The 15435-nt window shown below is 40.3% G+C and overlaps 1 protein-coding gene across 9 annotated transcripts in view; it reads right to left on the bottom strand.

Annotated features, from left to right (window-relative positions):
• Nucleotides 1-14755, bottom strand: part of fat1a (FAT atypical cadherin 1a) — a 72227-nt gene extending 57472 nt beyond the window's left edge. For all 9 annotated transcript variants that reach the window (XR_013807099.1, XR_013807100.1, XM_079674626.1 and 6 more), the window contains exons 1-2: nt 14618-14755; nt 9807-13096 (exon numbers count right to left, since the gene is read on the bottom strand). Coding sequence is in view for 7 of the 9 variants with exons in the window: in XM_079674626.1 (XP_079530752.1) it covers nt 9807-13068 (3262 nt within the window). In the remaining 2 variants the exon portion in view is untranslated. The remainder of the gene's footprint in view (nt 1-9806; nt 13097-14617) is intronic.
• Nucleotides 14756-15435: the final 680 nt, after the last annotated feature.

Here is a 15435-nt window from a genome sequence, read left to right as displayed (position 1 = left end):
AACACAGCCAGTATATCAAGAATGCAAATTAGACAACTCTGTATAATCAAAGTAATGGTTTCTCTCTGACACACAGAGAGAAACACAACCAAGCATTAGAAAACTCATAAAATAAGTCAAACTAACAACAGTTTGATTTGTCAACATTTAGATAAAAATAACACAGGGTTGCTTAATTTATAATCTTATTTAAGATGACAACTTGGGAGTGGATCCCAACTGGAAGAAAACATGTGCAGAGATTTGCAAATGTTAAACATAAATAAGAGATGCAGATGCTTATGTGAGGTTTCCTGAGCAGGATCACAACAGGAGAGAAGGATAAATGTTTCAGGCACTGGTAGAAAGTGGAGAAAGGGGACATTTAGGAGGGAAGTTAAAGATACGAACAAAAGTGAAGCCAGTTAGAGGTGCTGGTGTGAGGAGAGGAGGAAGGCCTAGAGTAAAAGCACATGCTGGCATGAGTGCACATGCACAAATGCTTATCAGACAAAAAAAGAGAAGAGAAGAGACAAACAGGAAAATATGGGCATTTTCTGGGCCTGTGCCAGGAAGATGCCCATGCTTGAGTGCTCATGTGTTTGACCGGCAGACACCAGGGTAGCAGACTTATTCTACTTTCTTCAGGGTCATGCTCACATTCCTTCTGCTTGTATCTATCAGCATACCTGAGATACATCCATGTTGCAGATGAAAAACTTGCAAAATGAATACAACTGCAGCTGCAATAATAATGTTACTATCTACAATTCAGCCTTTTCGTACCAAATGTCAATGCAAACGTGCAGAAAGAAGAACACATTGTTCTGTTCGTATTTACCTCAGAACAAAACTAAACAAACAACTTCACCAGAAATGTGTAAAGGTAAACAGCATATGAAAATATATCTGTCAAAAACAAAGCACATGAAAGACCAATCTGAAGAATTTAGAGGCCACACCCGTCCCATATACCTAGCCTAAGCCTGCCCACTTAGGCAAAGGCAAAACCTGCCCTTAGGCCGCAGAAAAAATAAAAACAGGCCGTGCAGCAGCCTCTGCCAGTTTGCTTTCCGCTTCTTTTTTTCTTGCTCTTTTCTTTTCCCTCTGGCTTTGTTCTTCAAAGTTACTTTAGCACAGTGGCAGTGTGGTGAAGCCTTCAGACAGCCAAAGGATTTCAAATGATCAGGAGTAGCAGGTATTTGACGTCTTTAAATCACAGATACACAAGGAGCATATTTTAAAACAACTCACAGTAACAATGAAGCCAGAGTTTAGAGAGAGGGACTTTTCAAGAGCTGTTTGAAACCATTGACTTCATGTCACTATTTGTTGAAGCGTACTAAATATTGTACATGTTGTCGATAAACTATTGTAACTTTTGTCACTTCTGCCCTGACTCTGGAAACTGAGTTAAGGAGTTAAGTGGCTGCCGGTTCAGCATACTTTAGGTTGTCCTTTTTGATTCGGCAGTTAAAAAATGGGGTCTTGCTTTGAACTACCTTCGGTAATTCAGCTCACCCCTACCCCACATTCCTCCGCCTTCACAGGCCTCTCGCTCACATGCTTACATAAACTTTCTCAGTGCGTTCAGCCCCCTTCTCTTTCCACGGCCCTGGCAAAATGCTTCAGATTCCACTACCACGTTGTAGGGCCTGGTGTAATAGAAAAAGTCCTTAAGTGAGCTTTCTGTTACCCAGCAACTCAATATCACATCATCCCAAAGTTCCCAGGCATCTGTAGCCAAGATCCCTGCTTCAAAGACTTCAAGCCAGTTGGAATGAATGCTTAAAACCAAAACATTTGAATTATGGTCCAAGGCAAAAATATGTTCTACCGTTATACATTCAAAGCATTGCTTATTGCATTGATTTTATCATTTCTGTGCAATATGATGAACCGGTTATTAGTCAAAGTTAAAAGCTTTAGTCACTGTTAATATTCCATAAAATGTGTGTGGACTGGATCGCAGGGGGCTTTTCAGTTGACTTGTAATGGTTTTGATGAATCGGCATAGTTTCAAAATTGTTTTTAACTATTAGCTAGTTCTAAGCTAAAGATTGTCAAATAGTTTTCTAAATCTGTAGTATCTACACAGTAACTTTGCTTTTCAGAAGTTTATATTGGATTTCAATGTTTATCTTAAGAGATCATGGTCAGAATTGTATGTTAAAATAAATCTTCCATATTCTTCAAGTTAAACTTGCATTCATTCATACATATAAATAAATGCACTGTACATTGATATTGCTATTACTAGGTTTACAGTAAATGACATCATGGCTCTCTGACTTGTGTTAAATCCTCTGTTTAGTTGGAAAGGCATAAAGGGGTCATAATACATTAGGAGAGGTCTAGGAGATAATCATATTGGGGATACAGTATCACCCAAAACCCATGTCTATCTTATCTCTTTCAATATCCCGGCCTATTGAGCCAGTAAGCCATTTCCACTTCATGCATCACTGGGCACGCGGTATACTGTCAGTACTGGCAGAGAAATGGCTGACGGCAGCTGGCTAAAGGGAACATGGTACTTAAGATCAGCTCCATCAATTTACCAGCATAACAATAGAGGACACTGATCGTGTTTGTTTTTTATATTTACGGCCAGTACAAAGGTTGTTTTAGCTTTAATGTAAAAAGGTTTGTGATAAAAACTTGAAAATCATATATTTGTACACTGACTTCGAGCCTGGGAAAGAGACTGAAAAAATACTTTGGTAAACTTACTACATCTCTGAAAAGGTTTTCCTTTCCTCATTTTAAAAAGAATGTCTATTCATTCCAGTTGAGATAGCTTTTTGGGACTGACGATACAAAGCATCCATTGTTACTGGGAGCAGCGTTTTTTCAAAGGCATTTGAAGAGGCCAGAGCAATACTTCTTGATTCAATATCACAGTATTATTTAGAAGCAGTTATTATTCCTTGCCTCACAGAGCTCTCTCCCTGTGCCTAACAATGAGAGAAACACATATTACTACACTATAGCTCTCTCTATATTCCCAGTGTACATTGTAACCCCAGCTGGCCCAAGAAAGATGTAGACTTTGAGCTGACAGCAAACAATTTCCCTTTCACATAGGTAGAGATTCATGCTACTGCCCCAGGTACAACTCCACAGACCATGAAACGATCTCCTGTTGGCTTCCCATCCATGAGGCAAACCCAATCATCGTAGAACATGACTAAAGATCAATACCTCTTGAACAGTCGCAACAAAGGTGTTAAAAACAAAAAAAAACAACAAACTAAACACGTTTGGGTTATAAATTAGAAAATGGGGAAACCACTAAGATAGGCAAGATAGAAAAATCACTATCAGACTCTTAAACCTTCATACATTTGGGGAAACTAAATGTGGTTTCATAGTACTTTAACACCATACATGATATACTGTGATTGCATAGTCTACAAATAGACCCCTCCTCCAGCTATAGTAGTAGTCAACATTGTTGACTCAGAAATGATTTGACAGATTTGAAATATTTAGTTAACACACTTGAATGCACCTCAGTGTATTTATGGTCAGGCCTGACACTTATCAGGTATCAGATTGCATGAAATTGGCTCTAAATGCTTGAAATAGTAGCTGATAGTAGCTTGATATGAATAAAAAGGATACAATCATGTCTGTATCTCTTATATCTCTGTGACGAAGATGTGCACGTTTTCAATGTATCACTGCTTTTTGTAGTACAATGCTATAAACTGCTGATTGTGGCGGTTTCTCTGTGCAGCACCAGAGGCTTGAAGTATTAAATAACTACAAACGGTTTAATTAAAATGTTTTGTATGTTACTATATTAAATAAGCATATGTACATACCATCAATACAGCTTTCTAAATGTTCCCTGTGGTCCACTTTGTAAGACACTGCTCTAAAAGTTTAAACTCTGCAGACCTACTGTAAATCAACAGAAATATATAAATCTAACTGACAAGAGTCTTAGCATGACACAAATAAACACACAATGGAGCACATCCTGTGCACAAATCAGCCTTACGTTTCTTTAAAAAGATTTAATGGACTGAGAGGACAACACACTTTTGACTAGGGAAAGTGTGTTTTTCATTTAGCAACCTACAATCAACTTTGTCCCGCTGCACATTCCTGGTCCCGTCTCCACGGTAACAGCACTCAAGCAAAGACTACTTGGAGTTATGCGCCACTTTGCAGTCCCACTTTTATCTCAAACATATAGGAACTGAAAGGAAAATTAGCTTTGGCAGACTGTACTTAATGGCAAACATTTGACCATGAACAAATACAAGTAAAAATGTCTTTTTCGTTTAAGAATCTTTTTACTTTACATGGGGGACGATGGAAAAAGAAATAAAAGACAGTCATTTATTTTGTGGAAATGGAAAACACTAATAGGACAGTGTCATTGCGCATCAAACAGTTTAATTTCCTTTCACAAAGAACACATTTACAGCACAGGCTGCAAAAAGCTTCCGTTGAAAGGGCAATGCATATATTATCCACCAAGAAAGGGCAATGCATACATTATACAATCAGCATCTGTGTCTCATCTAGACTGAACACTCTGCCTTGGTCACCTTGTGCACTGGATAATGTCCCTTCAAACTCAGACACAACTTGCTTTGAACACAAGTAAGCTTTTGTCTAGCTCCATGCCATCATCTCCACAGCAACAAAGCCTTGAGTTACCATTTACATTCAAGTGGAAACTCACGAATGGATTGTCCTGTGGTCTACTTCTGTGGATATTAACTCAATGAGTGGGTGATGAAATGTATATCTGCCTTTATATATCGATGTTGCCCATAAAGTTGGAATAGTTGTGTTTTCAGACACATTTCTCTTTTTAATCCTATTTTCAGACACAATAATGTCATGAGAAGAGGTAACAAATATGTTATTCAAACTTTTTGGGCAACAGTGTATATATACTAGGGCTGTACCCGAATATTCGACTATTCGAATATTCGTTCGTTGGCCAACTATTCGGGTTTCAATTTCATTATTCGGATATTCGTTTTTCTATTTTTTTTTTCTAAATGTATGCTATTAATAAAGGTGAATTGCCATATTTTTATACTATATTTATACTTTTGAATTGCACTGTTAAAATTCGTAAATATATACAATCTCAGCCTGTGCTCCTGACCTCGCTTCACCTTGTTTCACCCACAAAATGCAGAAGACTTCAGCTGTGTGGGACCATTTTAAATTGGACGATGGTAAGAAGAATATGTGCCAAATATGCGATAAGAAACTGGCCTACCACGGTGGCACAACAACTCTGAAAAGTCACCAGATTGCTGTAAGTAGTAGCCTAGCTTAGCTGTTGTCAAGTTGCCATGATGAAGCTGCTTTATCCGCCGTTTAAACAGTAACTGAGTTGTTTGCGAGTACTGAGACAATAAATAAATATAAATCGTAATAGTATACTCTTTCTGCGCTTCTGCTTAACAGCGTGTTGTCAGGTGTCTTGGATTCGGAGCGTGTTATGAAACCTTTTTGAAAAAAAATATTTCTTGGAAAAAAAAATGTATAAAAATACAATTAAAATCTCTCCGCGCCGAATATTCGCTGCTGATTACTACCGAATATCCGGAGCCCGAAAAATGGTATTCGGGACAGCCCTAATATATACATGTAATTAGATCTTAGATCCAGTTAGTCATCTACTTAGCTAATGTTCCTGAATGTACTTAACAACATTCAATATCTATAGATAGATATAATAGATTGTTTCCTCTATTACTCCATCCTGCAGCCTTAGATTAAGTTGTGAAATTGTTTCTAAAAAAGGTTGAAAATGGCCTCCCGTGAAATTGATTATTTCCATTTGACTTATACATATTCTTGCAATTGTCTACCTGAACTTTTATCAGTAAGGGCTAAGCAACTAGATTTGAACATAGTCACTTCCCTTAGTCATCCCATCATAGGGAAATAAAAAGACTATTACTCATTGGCAATCAAAACCCTTGCCATTTTATCTGATGGTTGTTATCCGGTGTCTGAAGGTGTGTAAGGCTGAGTCAGTTATAATGAGGGGAGTGGAGACTTGCATATGTTCGTAATGATAAGAATTGTTTTATTGCTTGTCTGTTTCAACTGGCACTGAAAGCTGAAGGTATGTATTCACCTCAATACCAGTGCAACTGTTGGTAGCGTTTGTATGAGTTTCTTTGAATTCAACTGATCACAACTTTTTATGTTTAATTCATAGTTGGGATCTGCACAAGAACCTAAAACCCTCACAGCTGTCTTCCGTATTGGCCCATTTACAATATGCAGAGCTCTTTTGATTACTCTGTAGAAGTAGTTTCACCTGAGGGCGTGTCAAGCTCAGGGGTCCAAACATCTTTTAAATAGTTCTCGATGGTTTAACAGCGTTAGTTGCAAAGCCTTTCTGAAGAGAAGGCCAATAAAATCATGAATGGTTGACATGAAGGGCACAAGCAAAACCAAAGCCAGACCTCACTAGTATTATTCCACCCCTGCTCATAATGGTGGAGAAACAAAATACAATTGTGTTCTGAGATAAAAATGTCAATGAAATTGGTTGAATAAACCAGGATTTAAAGTTCATCTTTGTTTTATATTCAACACAAAAATTGCTTTATTTCTGCTGAATCTGCAGGTTGGATAATGTTAAAGGTCGCATGTCATGCTTTTCCGGTTATTACCCGTCCCCTTGTGTATTATGAAGGTTTTTATGCATGTAAACGGTCTGCAGAGTCAAAACCCCTCAAAGTACACCCTGTAGCGGCTAAAACTCTAACACAGAAAATACCTCCCCAAAACGCCTCGTTGGAGATACGTCACTGTCCATTGATTCTTCCGGGTACCGCATGATGTCATGCGTTACCCGGAACCAAATGGACCAATCCGTGGAGCCGTTACGTTACGTCTGCGGAGCCGTTACGTTAAGCCCCCGCTGATTGGTCCAAATTGACCAATCCACGGACTTCCTCACACACACACTCAGTGAATGGCTGCAGGCAGCTCTGCTGATCTCTCCTCCCTGGCTGCAGGCTGATAACAGACAGTTGGGAGCGTGGCGAAATTCTCTCTGCTGACCCATTCTCACAGCGTTTATCAACCTTTTTCTTACTCAATATCAAGCCACACTTATTGTTTTTACTTCGGCTGTGACTTTGTGTGTGCTCAGGGTGAGTTTGGCTGTGTTTTGCTGTCGCTAAACAAGGAAACCACACCTCCACGGAGCTCAGCGCGATTCAAAACGTCCCGGAGGGTGGGGGCTGGAGCTATTGGAGCTACAACGAGCTGTTAAAGGCAGAGAGTGAAATTCAGTGAATACACATAGTTTACAGAGATGCTGTATGAGAAACCAAAGTGATTTTGGAAAATTGCACAATATAAATCTATTCTAGTAGACCTCAACAATGGAATTATGATCAGTGGAAATGGCCATGACATGGGACCTTTAAAAAATAAGCTCATGGAAAGCTTTCAGTTTACCAAAGTTTAGTTTTGGTCCCTGTCAGTCAAAAATCCTCTGACTATTAGCAATTTCTCCGATTAAAACAAGGAATGGTAATTTTGGTCTACAGCATGGAAAGGGGCCCAGAAAAGAGTCTTGATAAGAGTAGGTTTAAATTAAGATGGCACCAAGCCAGTGAGTACAAAGCTTTTAATAACACAGAGAATGTCTGGGCAAACAGTTGCCATGGACTCCCTGAGCTGTCCCACAGAATAGGAACCATATCTAGGGAAGAAGCTTGCATATTAAGGGTTTCCTTGATTTGAACTTGATGTAAATGAGAACATGATGGCATTCTATGAACAGCATCACAGATACCCCTTTTAAATGTAACCTTGTGTGGTTTGGGAATGTCAGTCAAGTGGGTTGTTTGCCTGTTCAAAACACAACCTTTGTTGAGATTTTTTAGATACACCTACTCTAGGAGAATCACTCACTGTTTCCTCGCATCACCCACCACAGTGCAATGTTTCAGCAGCTGATACCTTTATTGTGTATGCAACTTTAAGAGGAAGCGCAGAAAGAATAGTGATTTATACTGTGGTGGTAGAACAAACAAACAAAAACACTACAACATATATGAGACCAGGCAACAAACTGATATACTCTCAACAAACACAACGGCCTGGGTTTAGAATTACGTGGGTCTAGAAAAACAGGAAAAGACTTGAACCGTATTCCCTCACTCCTTCCCACCCTTAAAAAACGAATTCCATGACTGAAGGTGGCTTCTGGAATTTTTCCTCACGCCACTTTTTCATTTGTTTTCTATTTTTAACACATTCTGGTTAAGATTCACTACATGCAGCTGCAGCATTGAATATATAGCGGGCATGCACCCATGCTTATATTTTCCTTTTAGAAGCAAAAATATTTTAAATGCATATAGTAGAAACCACACCCTTCGTCTAGTGCGATGAAGGAGGGGCATTACCACCTTGACTGTATTTAGTTGTCTACTGACCTGAGATGTAATCCATAATAACAGAACCCCACCCAGCACAATCCTATCATTGCACCTCCTAATAATCACTTCGTATGGGCCTCTGGGATTAAGTAGAAGATCAGACTAGGCTCCATGAATCTGTACACTACATAGGAATTTGAGTTAGAATAGCTGCTGGCATGCATGTTGCCTTATCTAGACTTATCCTACATATTATCCTTTGCAAAAGTCAACTTCAAATATAGTCAATATAGAACATAAATAGGAATAAACTGACCTATAACAAAAATAGAACAGCATACATAGTTACTGGTTCAAGCTTGCAGCATCCATCTATGAAAATCCAACTACTACCACAGAACAATCATAAACACACAACAGCTGACACACAGTCCTGCAGGACAGATCCTTCATGAAGTCTCATCTCCTCATGCTAAATGTACCAAGCAGAAGGAAGTAATTCCCTGCAGGTTCACTGAGGAAAGCCCCTGTCAACTTTGTGAATAAGTCATATATTTCTGATTCTTAATAAACATTACTGTACAAATATAAACGTCTTTGTACGACAGTAAATCTCAGCAGCAGTTATACATTTCAAGCTGTATTATGCAGATATGAACCATTAAGGTTAACATGTGCCAAGAGAAATCAATGTATTATGCATTGACTTTCACTGCCTCATTAAGACATTATGTATAATGCAGAGGAATTTAATTTCAAACAGCGGAAAAAAGTCCCGTTGAGCTGCACAAGAATGTGGTTAGCTAGTTTTAAAAGGAAGGCAACAAGCCAAGTCTAAAACATCCAAATCAGGTGATGGCTAGGTTTTGGGAAGGAACTCCTAGAATTCCAGACTGCTTATTTTTAGCTAATTTGAGTCAGCTGATGAAATCATTCTGGGCAGCTGAGCAAGTATTGACATATTTCTGCCACATAATAAGAAACCTGCAAGCAAAATCTGCCTTCAGTACGATAATGAATATATTCTGTTATAAAATACATTTATTTCTAAAATGCTACTAGAGTATTTCTGACCTTAGGTCCAACATATATGAACGTTTTCCAAATTGACATTATTTTAAAAATGAGTATGTATTCACAGAGCTGTGGAAAGAGTTGAAATGACCTAGAATCTTCGCAATACCACAGCACTACTCAGGAATGTCCACACAGGTCTGAGAGACAGCTGGTCCGTCTGTTCTTGCCGTCAATTCTCCCAAAGAGGAAAAATGACTGGAATTAGGAACCTTTCCCGTCTGCTGGAAGACTACCTTACCTCATTGTTGTATACACTGAATAAACTCAGGCTGCATAAAACACTTCTCATGCAAATTACTTCAGAAATGATCACCAGTATTATTCAGCTCTATAGTAACACTGAGAAAAGAGACTCACCAGTTTCCTCATCGATGGAAAATATCCCCAGGCCGGATCCATCTCGTATGGAGTATCGAATCTCTCCGTCTCTTTCTTTGTCTTCATCTTCAGCTGAAACAGTCATTACTGATGTCCCGACAAGTGCATCCTCCTTTATATATCCCTTTTCCATAAACGATCGGAACAGAGGCCTGTAGAGATTCTCATTCACATCCACTACGTCCACCTCAATGAAGCAGGTGGAGGATAAGGACATGGGCTTCCCTTTGTCTTTAGCTTTTGCCGTCAGGTTGTACACCTGTTTTGTCTCATAATCTAGATTTTGCACGATCCGTACAGCCCCACTGAGTTTGTCTACTTCAAAATACCCGTCTCCGTTGTCAATAAGGCTGTATCGTACCTGACTGGAAGGTCCAGTATCAGGATCGTGAGCCTCCAGCCACATAATAACGGTGCCGATAGGAAGGTCTTCCCTCACCTTCACGCGATAGTTAGGCGGAACAAATCTCGGTGGATTATCATTCACATCTTCCAAGGTGATTTTAAGTGGCACGGTAGAGACTAATTGAGGCTCGTTCGTTGCCAGGTCACGGGCCTCGACCTTTAAGACATAAACTGGATGGAGCTCTCGATCAAGCAGCTTTGTCACAGTCACTACACCAGTGTCTTCATGGATGGCAAAATGATCTGTGCCTCCCAAAATGGAATACTTCACGACTCCATTATGTCCTTGATCCTTGTCTGTTGAATCCACCTGGATGATTTCTGTGCCAACAGGTATACTCTCACTTATTTCAACTGAATATGAATCTTGCAAAAATGTAGGTCTATTATCGTTGGCATCCAGGACCTTAACCCCCAAGAGGCGTGATGAGGATTTCTGTGGTATTCCAAGATCATAAACTGTAATGTTGAGGGTGTACTGGTCTGTTGTTTCCCTGTCAAGAGGGGAATAAACCAAAAGCCAGCCCGTTTCCATATCAACTACAAAGCGGCTTTCTGTGTCACCTCCTGAAATAACGTATACTAGTTTTCCATTGAAACCGCTATCAGCGTCTGTGGCACTTAAATGCACAATCCGGGCCCCAACTGGCAGGTCCTCTTTAAACTCAATAACACTAGGGAAGGGCTCGTCAAACAGAGGAGGGTACCGGTTGACTGAGTGAAAGTCCATGAAGTTGTCATCCAGCTCAGTATGCATGTGGATTCTGCTGCCCTGAAGTAGCTTTTCCGCCAACATGGTAGCGACACCAGTTTCAACACATTTTAACTGGACAGGCTTGCGTGCTGTGATGACAGTTATGTTCATGAACATTGGCTGAGTCTCGTGTTCGCCATCGGTCGCAATGACATGTAAACTATGAAAGGACACTTTAGCTGCCTCTCCCTCACTCAGCGTGTGCCTCAATGAGAGCACGCCGGAGTTTGGGTTCAGTTCAAACAGATCGAGATCATTCCCGGCTTTAATATAGTACCGTACTAGCTGCAGCTCATCCGCATCTATGGCTGACACGGTTGTTATCTGCTCTCCCTCGCCGTGATCTCTTGGCACAGTAACTTCACAGTCTATATTTTCAAACAAGGGCTTATTGTCATTCAGGTTATTTAATGTAACGGTGACTGATGCCTCCACCTCTCTCCGGTAAGGAGATCCCCAATCTGACGCCCTGACTTTGAGACTATAAATCCTTGGCATGAGTTCATAATCCAGGACCTCGGACGTACTGATGACACCAGAGAAGTAGTCGATGACAAATGGTTGAGGGCTCATATTGGTAATGCTGTAGGTCACATAGCCGTTTTCCCCTTTGTCTAAATCAGTGGCTTTAACAGTTATCACACTGGTCTCTGTGGGCACATTCTCATCAACACTGGCCTTGTAGGATGGCTGCTGGAACTCAGGTGCATTGTTATTCACATCAATCACTTCAACGATCACTTTTGTTGCCGCTTTTTTGTCACTGGTGATCACATCTAGCTCAAATCGAGGAGCAGAATCAGCATTGATTGGTCCTGCAGTGCTGATTAAGCCAGTATCTGGATTGATAGTAAATCTGTTCTTGTCAGATTTGTGTCTAAAGGCATACTTTAGCTGTGGATACTTTGGCAAAGCTGTTACCATAGTGACAGGTGTAAGAAGAGGGGCAAATTCACTAAGATTGACTCTGTAAACGGCCTTTTCAAATATTGGAGGGCCCACTTTGAACTGGGCAGAAGTGACATGTACCAATTTAGCAGATGAAAATTGAGGGGGGCTGCCTTTGTCCTTCGCCTGTAAAGTGAGGTTATATCCGAAAGGCTGGCTGTCCCAGTCCACATCTTTGACTGCTTTTATTTTATACTCCTTGCTCCCAGGGCTGCTTCTCACAGCCTTGAACTGCTGAAGAGGGTCACCAGCCACTATACTCAATGATGCTATTTCTCCATTTGGTCCCTGGTCACTGTCCTCCACTGTCACAATAGCATAGGTGGGGTCATGGTCTGCATCCGAGGGGGCCAGGGTTACAGCAGTGATGACAGGTGCATGCTCATTGGCCTGCTCCACCCTCACTGTGAGTTTGGCCATGCTACTGAAGCCGCTGCTGCCGTACAGCTTCATTCCTCTGTCCACCGCAAGGATCTCCAAGTCGTACAGCTTCTTATCAGAGTAGTCTAGTTTTCCAGTCAGTGTCACCACACCACTTGTTGGATGAACTGCAAACATGTCCGTCCACTCCCTGAAGCTATAGTAGTATTCTCCGTTAGTACCGATATCTGCATCTGTTGCCGTGACCTTGGCCACACTCATGCGTATGGCCGTGTTCTCTGGCAGAGAGATGCTATAGGATGTTGGTGAGAAAAGAGGCCTCAGATCGTTGGTGTCCAGTACCTGCACCTTCACTCTAGTGCGACACTCAAAATTAGTGCTCCTTTCTGAAGCTTTAACAGTTAGCATGTAGTGGTCTTCAACCTCCCGGTTCAGAATGGAAGTGCTGCCTCCTTTGGTCCTTATTCGCATAAAACTGAAATCTCCCAGCAGGTAGTCCTCTGCTTTGAATAGGTTCTCATTATCTCCAGAGATGATTTTGTACCGTATCTCCCAGGATGGGTCTGTGATGTAGACCCCCATCTTAACGTGACTCTCTAAGTAAGTCTTAGCAGCAGAGTTCTCATATATTGTGGCATTGTAAACAGACTGGGTAAATTGCATTGAGGCAGCCCTCGTCATCCTTTGGTTCCCTGCGCAGCCACAGAGGAGCTGCATGAGCAGCACAAGCAGTGAAACAAAGCGCGTCCCCATAATTGTACCGTGATCTTCACAGAACCACCTGGAAACACAAAAAATACAATTGTTAGTATGACAACATACAAAAAACAGTCAAATCTGAATAATATAAATAAAACACATTATTCATCATGGAAAAAAAGTCTTAATGCTGAATTCCGTATTCCTTTTTTAACTGTGCACTTTCCCAGACTCCTTTGAATGTCATCACAAGTGGCGACCGGGCTGATACATAGCTAAATAGGTTCCATGTGAAAATAAGATAAAGCAGTGCAGTCAGTCAGGTGACAAGATCTTAGCCTCAACTGCTTCTACGTCTGCACAATGCAAGATGCCAAATAATCTGTGTGCAATTCATAACAGAAGAACATAGCCTACTGTAATTTATCCAAAAATCTGCTTAAAAATAAATAACTTGCAAAGAACATCCTTAATTGTCTTGCTGATGGAAAAATGTATTCAACGCTAGACTGCTAATTTATCAGCCAGTTGCCCTTTTTTTCCCTTATGTATAGAAATGCAATCTGGCCACCCAATAACGATTTGAAAATGTAATTTAAACTGCAAGCAGCAGCAACTATGTAATAGCATCATATAACTTACAAGGAAACTGGACTTCTCTGGCAGTAAAGATAAATTATAAACCATGCCGTGATAAATCCAATACAAGGGTGCTCTTTTATATCACATCAAGCTATAATCACTGGGAAAAAAACTCGGAAGAAAATGGTTATAAGGCTGCTTTAAAATTGCAGATTCATTCGTTTACAGCCGCTTTACAACCACTCGGCTGCGTGGGAGTCCGTACAAAGACAAATAAAAGCAAGACGTTGCCATGTCTGCGCTGGAGTGCTGTGTATAAAACCTAACCTACATTATTTACTTTTGGCGTATCAAAATGACCCGAACATGGTTTACTTATTAATGCTTTATGCTGGGTTAATAAGTGACAGTCTTAACTAAGAACACATTACATTTGAAACTATAGCCTGCAGGTACAAAAGAACCATCTGGTACCATTGTAAAAAATCCAACTAACATTACAACTAAAACTTCTAGTTTTACACATAACGTACAAAACAGTTTACCTTCAATCGCTTTATTTGCAACCTTTAACCAATGAACTGTTTTCATTAAGACAACATTAAATATTTGAAGAAAGTAAGTTAGGTGTCTGCAGACTGTCTCATTTCCAGCCCCATCCCCCAACTAAAGCCATTCACTTCATGAAACGAAGGGAGCCGTGCATGCGCTCAGCGAGATTTGCTTGGGGAAAAGCACTATACTTTTTAAACGCAACGTAACACATAACCTAAAGTAGGCTACATCTCGGGTGAATAACGAACGACAGAAAGCCTGGTGTAATAACAAACAACACTACTCCAATAGTTTTTCTGAGACTAAACTTCCCCCAAAGAGAAAGCAGCAGCGGCTCTCTCACAGCCCGCAGCTCACAATAGCAGACCTAACCAATCTCAACTTTCTTTACTAGTTACACAAATGCCAAAGATAAACGCTAAACGAGCCAAAGAACCACAGCGTTTACAAACAACGATTCACGTACCTCTTCTATTATTAATCTCTTATGTTTGGAGGTTTTGCAGGTAGTTTATGTAGTCCAAATCTCGGCATGGTAATACGTGGACTTGTCTCCTCTCCGTTACTCCATCCACCACCAGCAGCAGCCGCTCTATCCCCTCACTGCTTCCCTTTCTCTCCCTCCCTCTCTCGAGCTGCCCGGTATCTCTCCGCGCTGCGCACGTCCGGATCTACTTACCGGCTGGCAGCAGGATAAAACCTTTCCGCTGTGAACCCAGGACCAGTGTAGCATACTTGGATTTACCGTAGCTGACATTATATTTTTAGTTAAAAATATTATTTTGGCTAACTAAATCTTAACTTGAGTCTTCTTAATCTCCAAACCACCATTTTGACTTAAATGGCCCCAATGTCTTTTGCCATTTATTCCTTTTACTGAAAATATTTTACTAAAACTTTGAAACACCATTATCCATTTGTGCATGTTGATTATACATGTAGTTGATGATATATAGCTTTAATTATGTACGTGTGCTTACATGGATCATTAAAAAAAAATGTAATTAAGAAATACTGTATGTGACATAATATATATAACTTTAAGTTACATTTCATGTATTTTCTTATTCTTTCCTTAACATTACAATGGATTTAAAAATGACCAAAATCAAGTGCTCTTGAGGTAAGGTCAGTGGGCTAACCTAAGAAAGTATTATAAAGGGCTAAACCCTATCTGCTCAAATGGTACTAACGTTAATCCAATATGCACCTCTTCAGCTCCAGCCCAAACCACTTATGTGCCGACGAGGCTCTTTTGTGACACATTAAATATAGGTGAGCTCA

This window comes from Notothenia rossii (genome assembly GCF_949606895.1).
Source record: "Notothenia rossii genome assembly, chromosome: 1".
Classification (NCBI taxonomy): Eukaryota; Metazoa; Chordata; class Actinopteri; order Perciformes; family Nototheniidae; genus Notothenia; species Notothenia rossii.
Note: the sequence above shows the minus strand (reverse complement) of the source record. Positions and strands in the feature narration are given on the sequence as shown.